The sequence below is a fragment of the Phoenix dactylifera genome, chromosome 17 (genome assembly GCF_009389715.1).
Source record: "Phoenix dactylifera cultivar Barhee BC4 chromosome 17, palm_55x_up_171113_PBpolish2nd_filt_p, whole genome shotgun sequence".
Classification (NCBI taxonomy): domain Eukaryota; kingdom Viridiplantae; phylum Streptophyta; class Magnoliopsida; order Arecales; family Arecaceae; genus Phoenix; species Phoenix dactylifera.
The window spans coordinates 8,210,684-8,222,464 of record NC_052408.1 but is presented as its reverse complement, the minus strand read 5'-3'; the positions used below and the strand labels follow the sequence as shown (position 1 = coordinate 8,222,464).

Here is an 11,781-nt window from a genome sequence, read left to right as displayed (position 1 = left end):
GTCGCATTCTTATCAAAAATGATGCATCTGAATGAAACTCGTGTTAAGGTAGTTTGTTGGAACAACTGTACTTTTGGTTAAAGTAGCCATGTAAATCAGTTTAAAGGCAAAAAGATTTTCATCTTGATGAACAAGCAATATGTCTTGGTTCTGAAAAATTTTCACAATTGATGCATATCGCAGTCAAACCCTCTCCTCACATGTCGTGCTTCAGTCTAAGTTCATTTGTTCCGTGTTTTCTGCTGCTGGTGAAAATGTTCATCTTCCGACTCCAAAGGCTCTTCAGACTCCGAGGACGAAGAGTCCTCAGGGTACTCCAAAGTACTACTTGATGGCTTGGCTCCAACGCTGTTCATGAGATTAGTGAACCATGTGCTCCGGGGACACGGATTCGCATTGCTTGAATTGCTTGGAGTCTCAGGTGTGGCTGGTGTATTTGAGGCCACACCAGTGATGAATCTGTAAGCCACTTTGCTAGCATTCACAATTTCTGTTCTTGCTTGTCTCAGCTGTATCCAAGAAGAGACAGGGAAAAGACAAGGTTGAGAATGCAATTCAATCTACCAGAAAAAAATGGAATGAAACCCAAGGAGGAAAAAAAAAATCTTTTTATGCTTTATTCATATAGATTATTAGATCAAGTTTCAAAAATGGTATCAGCACACCATGCATGGCAAGCTTCACTCATCTCATGGAAGCTTAGAAAATGTTTTGCCATTCGCCAATACCAGTAATGGAAAATGTGACAAGAATGTTCATGCAAATAACATATCCTGATTTATTTCTGGGATCATGTAGGTTTCATTCAGAAATAAGCTAGAACAGCAGGGCTTAGATATGCCTGGGTAACAGATGCATGACTGTGACATGTCCTTTGAGTATTTTGAGCCCCTAGTGGTGCACAAGGTCTCTGGACTTGCATACTTGAGATGCAACTATCACCAGCCATATACCAGCCTCCTGCACGTGAGCAAAGTATGGTCAGCACTTTGAAATGGAGGCCTCCAGTCACCCATTAACTCTTTTGAAGATAAGAATAGAACAAAAGGTCTCTGTAGTTGGTTTTTGTCTAGGATAAAATACCATTTCAAAGATGGGGAGAGACAAAAATATCATTGGGCTCATCTCTCTTGAGTATCTATATATAGGAAATGACAGAGATGTCCTACATATTACCATTTGAAGAATTCCCAAAAAAAGTCCCATTCAAGAGTCCCATCCAAGGAGCACTATGCATTAATATGTAATGCTATATAAAAAGCAAATTCCTGGAGAAGTCAATTGGCCCTTCAATGGTTATTTTCTGATCACAACCACGTGAGAAAGGCAAGCTGAGGTTCAAGACACCAGATGCTTACTGATTTCAAAACCAGTCCCATAGTGATGTTTACCTCTCACATGATTTTATAGAGACGGGTAGGCCCTTTCAGTTTCCCAATAAAGACCAATCATCCTTCGTATCTCCCTATCTATGGCACATATTCATCCATGAAAATATAACTGTTTATTCTTCTCATATGCATTGCACATGCCAAAATCTGGTGAAAGATGCGGGAAAAAACTCATGCAGATGCATTCACGGACACTGGCTCCAAAAGGATACTCAAGTAAAGGTCAGTACTAGAATTGTCGAAAGTCAAACCCAGGAGATGGGTTCCAGGAACAAAGCCTTTAAAACAAATGAGAAACTTGAACGGTAGAAACCCTTTTAAAATTTTGAATTAGATAATAGACTTTAAACAAATAATAAAATATGTGAATTTTTATGATTATCTAATCCTTGGTTGCTTTAGCTTAAATTGATTATCCATTTCAAGTAAATTTCCCTTCTTGGGGCCCCTTTCTTGAATTAAGATGCCTAGCCCCAAAACTAGACACCCATTCAAAGAGATGACATCCGGTTAACCATTCCTAAGACTATCAACCCTTGATGGATCGTATGTTAAATCCCCAAGCCAATCCCATACAGATGAACAAGGGTTGTTGGTTAAAGATTTTTAATTCCTAAATATCAGCAGCCAGTGGCTTAGATCTGAGTAATAGATTTTGTTCCTTTGAATTTTGAAGAAAACTGTCCCTCAACCATGGTTCTAGGTGGAGAGTTTAGCTCTTACTCTTTGCAAGCATCATCTGACAAAAGGAAAGACCAAGCAAATAGTGCACTACTCAAGTAATTCTGAAGCACTTTGTAAGTGCCAATAAAAAGGGCTTAACAAAGTTTACTCCAGGTGCCCAAATTTGCTACAACATTTTAAACAATGCATTTCCTCGTTCTAGCACCTTCCTCATGGAATGCCAACAATTGACTCCACAAAATGCAGACAGAATTTGTGAACCATGCAATCAACAGCTTTGCAAATGAATGGAAAAGTAAAACAGCCATCTCCACAGCATATTTGGACAGACCTGAAAAAAGGATGAAGAAATGGGCCAATAATAAATGAATGCCACTTGAATTCAAGCAGGTTGATATGGTTATGCTAAATTTTTAGCCCCAGCAGTTCAAGGTGTTCAAAATGCTCCAGAAGGGGTGGCAAAAGATTATGAAGGGCCACACCATAAACAACAGAAGATATGCAACTTGGCTTAAAAGTTACAGCTATGTTCCAGATAAACTACTTAAAGCCTTGCCATCATAATTGTGTCAAATCCCTTGCAGTGGATTCTCATATTCTGCCTTGCCCGCTGAAGACGAGTCCATACCTGAACATAACTTTTTTGTCTAGAGAAAGCAACTACCAGAAGGGAAGCTAGTTCCAAGTGAAGAAACACTTTATGAAGGACAAGATTGCCAGGTTCGGAAAGAGGCAATAAAATTTACACAGTGGAAGGTTGTCATACACTAAGTGATTTGACCCACCAAATCATACCATGAGCAAGCCATTTACTCAACTATATGGGAGTACAGCTCCTTGGAAGCTTATATGAAGTTTTCTAGCAGACTAAAAACATCCTAGATGTTGATTTAGATGCTTGTATGATCTATGTCTGTAAAGAAAAGAGATCTGTGAGAAAGATCATGCCCATTGGATGAAAGCTCCTCTTGTACATAAGAGATGTCTAAAATAAGGGTAATGATCTGATTTGCAACTCACATCATTCAATCCTTGGAATCTCCCAGGGTGAGAATAACCAGAAGTTCCTTCCCATTTCCAAGTCTGTTCACAATGAACTTGCATACTGAATTTAGCCTTAATCTTGAAGTCGCAACAGTATGTTCAAGTCATGTCAAAGGCCACTATGGGACATGCTACTACCACACAAAAATGCAGACAAATGCCGAACAGAAGTTGGCTAGCATATCACCAAGTACATAGAACAGGCTAGAATGTTTCAGGATTTGGTTTGGCTCAAATATATCATGATTTTAATAGGCATATAAGGATTTTAATTAACATCTTAAGACAAATATTACATACCCCTCATAGATTTCCTAAGTTTATGTGACATAAAAGGACTTCGCTGAACACAAATGTAAGTATTAGCGTAATGTTAAATCTCTTGTTAGGCTTGAAATAAAATCAGTCTCCTGATACGGAATGGTAATAAACTTGTGATGCTAATGTCAATGGATAAAGAAGTATCATGCTTTTTTACAAATCAATTTATGATTTTCCAACAAAAATATCAACATTTTTCAAGTACTTGGATAATATGTGCATGTATAAAAACCAATAAGATGTACCATGATTGAAAAGGAAAAAAAATCACTTCTTATTATATTTTAAAGTAATGAATGTCTTGAAAGACAGATTTAAAGATATTTCATCCGTTAGCAATTTTTTTATTTTAAACAATGATTTCAGAGAATTTAGGCACACTCATGAACGAGGAAATAAACAAAGATGGGCATGTTCATGTAAGTGCTAAACACCAACTAGAAAAATAAGAATTCTCCACCTTTACTGCCGTATTTTCTGCAACTTCCATTGCAGCATCACCAGCATTGGCAAACCGGTTGACCCAACCTGTAAAATTACAGACTATAAGATCATGATGAAAGATCCAGCAACAATAAATATCAAGTCTCGCTCATTAGACTTCCAACTCTAAATTTCAAAGAGAAAAAACTGCCAGATCTGGTTTAAAGAATCATCAGAAACTTTAGAAACCAAAATCACAAGTTTCAGTCCCAACCCAAGCATAACCTTAATTGAGATTGGTTTCACAGTTTTAACGAAAACTATCTTCTAAATAATTCCCTTCTCTCAAGCTATGAATAATTCCCTCTGATCCACTCCTCAGCCAAGTAATTATCCACCTCCACGCACCAGCTGAACTTCCCTTATCCAATTAGCCAATGTTAACCTTCTAAGATAGGCCTTTACTTCTAGAAGAATATCTCCATTTTTTTCCTTGCTACAAAAGATAAATTAATTGCCCTTCAGAATTTGCCATAAAACTGTAAACACCAGCATATCTCCCTAATTTGTCTTGGTTTCAACTGAATGTATAGGAGGAACATTTGAGCTTAATTTCTTCCTGTAAATATTATCAACCAACATAGACTTGTGAATGGTACAACGACCTAAAAAGTTTAGACCACCCTACTGTATTGCACTTCATGGACATAAAACCACAATCAACCCAATATGCTGTAACCTTCATAAGGACCAGACAGCGCAAAGCAAGATTGCCTTATGAATAGGGAGTACCATGTCACATTACCATTCAATATTGCAGGACATGGATGCGTCTCAACAGACAATACCAACTCATCAATCACCTCTCGAAATATGAAGTTCATGCTGAACCCATTATTTATGATCAAATATACACCTTGTCCCAATGTGTAGCTTGAGCATGGAAGGAATGAGACACATCAACATGAAAAATGATTTTTTCCAATTTTATCCCCTTTTAACTTCCATGAAATTGAAGCTAATTGACTCTTTTGCTGCAAGACTAAATCATCAACTTGGCTGCTTACTTGTACGCAGTAGTGTGAACATATGATGGCAAGAAAGTACCTTATCAAATGTATTAATGTGGTTTATTAGAAACTGGTTATTATCATGCTTCTATAAGTCTAACTAGGGATAGGTGCATATGATTTAGTTAAAACCCATTACATATGTATAACAGGTTTTGCTTGACCAGATAAATATGTAGATAAGTTTGTTTTAGAGGTTTTTAAACAGAAAACCACAAGTAATTATTAACTAATGCTACAAGGTGACAAGATCCTCTTAGCTGGAATTCAATTAACGATAGTGCTGGAGGAGAGTTTCTTGGACATTGGGGCAGCCTGTCAACGTGAAATCCCTATTTCTGAATATAAGGTTGATCATCTCAGCAAAGGAATCTAATAAACCTGAAAACTCAGGAAGAAGATCAATCCAGCCGATCACTCCTCTTGAACTCCTATTTTGCTTCATCTTTTTATATTTAAAGTCCAGACAATCATATCTTATCACCAGGATAATATCTTCCAGTGTCCAAACAGCCTCTAAATCAGAACATCACCAGCAAACCTCCAAAGATCATAGGACCTAAACCTTGTTAATCAGTCCAAAACATGACAAGTATTATATAATACAGTACAATACAGCTAGATACTTTAAGCCATGAACAGAATAACTTCAAAACGGACCTCCACTTACTGACCTGGCAAATCAATCAGCTTAACAATTCCTGATCATATAGCATTTGTGAATCAACACCTTGAATTAAAGAACTTTGCTTTATATTCTTCCATCATAATTTATCTCTTAAAGCACATTGTGAATGACATCTGAAGAACTTGGCAACAGCCATAAACAGAAAGAATAATAGAAAGATTCCCATTTTGTATGGATAATCATATATGACCCATTCACATCAGTCCAATTTTTTCTTTTCCTTTCCTTTAGTGCAAGAAGATCCTCTTTAGTCTTAAAAGGTAGGTAAATCAGCCAGCAGCAAGCAGCATGGAGATGGGGCATTTGCCACTCACCAAACCAACTTTCAGATCTACATATGCGCTCTTAAACAAGCATTGCCTGATATCAAGGCAGACAGAGTCGAAATATGTTTAAGAAAAATAAATAAATAAAAGGATATTTAGGTCTCATTGCGAGTTTTGAATTCTCAATTTTGATGAGCAATAGTTATCAGCTAGTGATAAATAAGCAAATAGCATGAACTGCCTCAGAAGATATTTGGAGGGAGATACTGTGAGTGAGAGGGTGAGAGGAGACGATGAAGATGATGATGACGATGACAATGACGATGATAACGATCCTGAAGCCCAAATAGACAGAGCATAATTGATGATTATGACATGGTAAGGAGTACCAAAGGAAAAATGGTCAATTATATTATCGGAAATAATAAATTAAGGCAGAAATTTTAGAAGTTACATTGCTCCCTATAAAGTTGAGGTGATCCAACTGATAAGAGCAAAAAAGAGAGAGATGAATCAGACTGCTGATCTATACAGCACACTATGTTATACACTGACGTCCAGCTCTAAGAATGCATGTCACTAGGATATATATCTTTTTCTTCCTTGCTTTTACAAATATGTAGATAATTTAACTCTTCCAATGATAAGTTCAGCACACCATAGTGATGTTGAAAGCGATTCTTTTTTTTCTTTTTAAATATCAGTCAAAGATGTAAATATTGAAATAATTTTCAAAATATCATGTTTTGCTTATAGATATTCAGAAACACATATAATGAAAGACCTTGACTTATAATATCTTCAACTTTTTCTTTCATACAATGCTAAAAAAATAAATATATAGTTTGACTAAAATTATTTTTTCTACTTGTCCCCGTATCTTCTTTTTCTCTCTCATCATGCCAAACACTAGGACATGCGTCCAAATCTGTCTCTCATATCCATGTCTACGCAACACTGAAAGCATGTTGTACAACAGAAGTGCATAAAAATGCATAAACAACTCATGACCTCAACTAGGCCACGAACTGTGGTAAAATCCCATTGCCAGAGGAATAAGTATGTACATGCATTAGTTCTCAGCAAATTTTTCTAACCATGAAACATATCCAGATCAGCAGAGATGAAAAAAATTATAACATCTAAAATAAGTATGCAGAAGCATAACTTTCAGAAACCTCTAACATTCAGATGCTTGACAATGCAAAAGTTACCTGGAAGTTTTGGTACACCAAGCAATTCACAGAAAGAATCGCAAAAGTGATTGCAGTTTCTTGATAGCAGGTCATATGAGCTTCCAGGCCATGCTCTGCTGAGTTCCCTCAAAATCTGATTTACCATGAAAACTGAACAGTTTGTCTTTCCAAGGACAATGGATTCACGGTAGGTATACATAGGATTTCTACGAGGTGGACAGCTAAAAACTCCACTGCCATATTCACAAAACCCAAATGACCATTCTTCATCTCCATAAACCTGCCAATCCAGAAGTAACCATAAATTAACTAAAAAGATAAGATATTTTATAGCATAATGCCAATAAATTGCATAAAATTTAACTTCCAAGTGCAAAACAAATCAGTGAAATTTCACAGTGTTAAACTGAATAATATGGCACCAATTTAGGTAGTTTTGTATTAAACATCCACCGTCATATTTATTCTGACTTTAGTGAACAGATTAATATGTCGGGTAGTAAACAGTGCAGAGTAACATAAATGAAGCAACTTGACGGGTTTCGAAAATTAAAAGAAGCCCAATAAGTTGGTAGAACAATAGGTTATAAATTAATTGAGAATCATTGGTAATGTTGGCAGACCCTCTATAATACAGTTAGCATAAGAAGAAGGGTACATATTCTTTTAAAACAGCCCCAAGAGATCAGAGAGAGATCAGAGATATCACAGATGAAAGTCTAAAAACTAAAAAAGGGCAGCAAACAATATTCATTAAAATCAAAAAATACAGGTAAGGGAATCAAGTTACTCCGGAATTGCTAACAAGGGAATAGCAAAATTGACAATCAGCAAAAGAAAATTAGAAAATCACTTAAAAATGTTGATTCCTGAAGAAAATACTAGTCTCTATGGCAAATATTGGATCCAATTCCACATACAACTCTTGTATCTAACTCTGAACTAAAAATGTATTATCTTTCTCTTCTTCCATAAATATGACCAAAGCATATGTGCAAAGAGGTTGATTTTTTTTGTTTTCTTTTATTGCAATAATGGGTCCCCAACAATGCATGAACAGCAATATCATAAGCCAACAAAGTCCAAACTGTTCCATAGCACACAAAAAACATAAGAGCAACAAAAACAGATTGCAGTTAAATATTTGAATGTTCATTATGCTCCCAGGCCAAAAAAAATCAATGTTCATTCCCTAGATGTGAGATTTTTTTCTCAAGCGTGAATCTTAAAATGATCATAAAATCTCCAAAAACATGCTGCTTCTCAACAATATGAAAATATTAGGAAGAACATGTATAAGAAAGATTCTTGGGCTTTCAGCAGCCCGGTCAGTTCAACATTAACAAAGTCCATGTCCGATTTTACCAAGGCCAGCAAGACAAGAAAATAATTAGCACCATAGAAAAATGGACGGCCAAACAATGCCATGGATACCTGAGCACTTGTTCCATCCCTTGCCTATTCTCTGTGCCATCTTTTTGAGCTGTGAACAACATAAAACCTACTGTTCCTCCCATCAGAACTTGCCCCTAACAACATGCTTGCTCCTGCTGCAGGTTTCTAAGAACCAGCCTCCTCAACTTCCTAAGCTTAGACGTCCCTCCAGAATTTAGAGTCCACAACCTTTTCTCCATTTATATTGAAATGATAGTTTCTCGAAGTGGCAAAAGGCTCAACTGCAATACTTGCTTGTTTGCAACAAAAGCAATACGAAACCTATACCACACACTCTACCATGACTCGAGAAATGGCTTTACTACCTTAGACTCAATTTCCATTGTATCCCTCTCCAATCATTTTCAGCAACACTATAATCACGCAAAACTTCCGCTCTGCCAACAGAAAATTTTCACATTGGAATGGCACAAAATGCAGTCCATTCAGGCACTATTTTTTTTTCCAAGTCTCTCCACCTTCCAAACTTGTCAACTTATCCAACCCTACTCCAAATCCAATTCTTTCTGTTAAAACAATCATCGCAACCTCCAAGAAAACGGTTCAAGTTTCAATCTTTATGCAAAATTAGAGGGATCATCAGGCAACGAATTCCAAATCTCCGGTTTTTCGCTTCACATCAAAATCAAGAATATAGCAGCCAGAGTGAAGATTTCAATCGAAGCAACTGATGATTTTCCTTATCCATAAAAGATAAAATTAAACAAGAAATGCGGAGAGAACATGATAGAAAGGGGGAAGACCTGGACGGCGCTGTGGAAGATGCCGCCAAGGCCAATGCCGTCCTTGAAGATCCGATTGATCTGGAGGATGGTGTTGTTGGTCTTCTCCGAGCCGCTGTTCGTCACGTCGTAGATGTGCACCACCACCTCCTCCATCCTCTCGCCCTCCTCTCCCCCTCCTCCCACTATCTCTCTCTCTCCACCCTCTCCCCTTCCTCTCTCTCTCTCTCTCTCTCTCTCTCTCTCTCTCCAGGGAATGAGGATTCTTGTGGAGGGTTTAGGGCATTGGATTTGGGGGAAAGGATGGCCTTCTCTCTCCTCTGCCCTCGCGACCGCCACTGCGAGCGCTCGCTTTTCTTCTCCTTTTTTTTTTTTCTTTACCCCTCTCTCGCTCTCGGTCCGGCCCCGAAGTTTCGATCTTGGAGGAGCGTCGGATCGCTCGCCCCCTTGGCGCTGTCTTCTCTCATGGTCGTTTCCGTTTTTTATTATTTATTATTTTTTGAAATGTTGTGGCACACTGGATTTGATATGGTGGGATCCACTGGATCTTGTTTGGCCTGGTGTGGGTCTCCTGCATACTGTCTTTAGATAATTAAACGTGAACTTTTATTTTGTATAGGATAGCTCATTGATATCTATGGTGGTAGGAGGAGGAATAGATGATGAAACATGCATGGTTATGATCTCTTTGGATATGTCAGCTTCTATTGCTACAAGGAAGAGGGGGGTTTACCAAGGAAAAGAAGCACTTATATGTGATATTAGGAACTTACAGAGTATTTATATTTTTAAAAAAAGAATATATGGATTGGATTATATATATATATATATATATATATATATATATATATATATATATATATATATATGCACGCGCGGGCACCCTTAGCCCATTGCATTCTATATTATGTCTTGTCTATCCTTGGACAGTGATTAAAGAGATTAGTATAATCACTTTATGATTTCGGATGTGAAAAATTAAGCATTGTTAATTACAAAGGTATATAGGGATAGAAAGAAAAGGTTTAAATTTCTGAATATAATTTAAGGTGATATGATTGAAAAACAATGAATAGAAATGGTAAAATACATCCGTTTTGTCAAAACATTAATCGGCATCCTCTTTTTGATATGTGGAGGATTAGGAGATGAACGCCAGGATGCGAGGGAGCCCAGCCATTTCAGGCCCATCAGCTTGTGCACAACCCTTTATAAAGTGGTGGCAAGGATAATGGTGGGCAGGATGAAGCATCTGCTGCCAGGCCTCATTTGCCAGGAGCAAGGTGCTTTTGTGGGGGGTAGGAATATCTTTGATAACGTCATGTTGGCCCAAGAAATGATGTGGGATCTGCGACGGGCCTCTAAGCGAAGAAGTATGATGGCTGTCAAGCTGGACATGGAACGGGCTTATGATAGGATTCGGTGGAGTTTCTTACGACGCGCTTTGGAGTGCTTCGGTTTTCATGAGACCTGAATTGAGTGGGTGTTGGGGTGTGTCCAGGGGTCGAGATTCTCCATCTTGATCAACGGCACGCCCTCCCCTTTCTTTAGCTCTACTATGGGGCTTAGACAGGGATGTCCGTTATCCCCATATTTGTTCATCATCTGTTCAGATGTCATGTCTCGGGCTCTGCGGGGTGTTTGTGCTAACCGGGAGCTGGAGGCGTTTGTTCCCGCCCCAGGGTCTCGGTCTATATCGCATCTACTATTCGCAGACGATTGTCTACTCCTGACCAGGGCGCAGGTAGAGGATGCACGAGTACTCAGGAGAGTATTAGCGGAGTACTGTGCTATGTCGGGTCAGAAGGTAAACCTTCAGAAGTCAACAATCTCCTTCAGCCCTAGCACTGAGCATAGGGTCAGACAGGAGATTCGGGGGTTACTTGGGATGCCGGATCAGGTCGGGACTTGGAGTTACCTGGGAGTACCCATCACGGGTCGGAGGTTACGGGTGGCGGAGTGTTCTGGTCTGGTGCAGAGGATTCAGAGCAGACTGGAGGGTTGGAGGGCATCTTCACTTTCCATGATGGGTAGATTGACGCTGATTAGGTCAGTGCTAGCTTCCATGCCTGTCCACTTCATGGCCAACACAGTAGTTCCGAAAATAGTGCTAATGAGGATTGAGCGGCTACTTCGGAGCTTCCTGTGGGGGTCGTATGGAGGGGGTCACGGGATGCATCTAGTGGCATGGGAGAGTGTCTGCCTACCAGTGAGTGAGGGTGGCCTCGGAGTCTCGTCTCTGGTGGAGCGACGTGAGGCGCTGATTGACCGACATGCAGCTCGATTCACGCTGGAGCCACAAGGTTTCTGGAGTCAGACCATGGCTACCAGATATGGCTATACTGGCACTGCAGGGGCAATTCGCAGTGGGCGTCGCTGTTCATTCATGTGGCGAGAGATTGCCAGATATCTTCCCATGGTCGAGGAGAACACTAGATGGTTGATAGGCAATGGGCAGAGTATTGATGTGGTTGGTGACCCATGGGTGGGTGCCCTACCCTTGAGACGCTGGCCGACTATG

The 11,781-nt window shown here is 39.0% G+C and overlaps 1 protein-coding gene across 3 annotated transcripts; it reads right to left on the bottom strand.

The window, feature by feature from the left end:
* Nucleotides 1–9: 9 nt before the first annotated feature.
* Nucleotides 10–9,720, bottom strand: LOC103712218 (desumoylating isopeptidase 1 homolog). 3 transcript variants are annotated; one of them, XR_604899.4, is made up of 5 exons: nucleotides 9,282–9,720; nucleotides 7,102–7,363; nucleotides 3,901–3,968; nucleotides 842–960; nucleotides 241–509 (listed from the first exon to the last, which is right to left on the bottom strand). XR_604899.4 is itself a non-coding variant. In XM_026806626.2 (4 exons), exons 1-4 carry the CDS (start codon nucleotides 9,414–9,416, stop codon nucleotides 222–224), a joined length of 804 nt encoding a protein of 267 aa, XP_026662427.2. In that variant the 5' UTR covers nucleotides 9,417–9,720; the 3' UTR covers nucleotides 10–221. The 3 variants fall into 3 exon arrangements, 2 of the variants coding, with proteins under 2 accessions (XP_026662427.2, XP_008796907.2); XM_026806626.2 differs by lacking the exon at nucleotides 3,901–3,968 and having other exon boundaries at nucleotides 10–509; XM_008798685.4 differs by lacking the exon at nucleotides 842–960 and having other exon boundaries at nucleotides 10–509; nucleotides 9,282–9,716.
* Nucleotides 9,721–11,781: the final 2,061 nt, after the last annotated feature.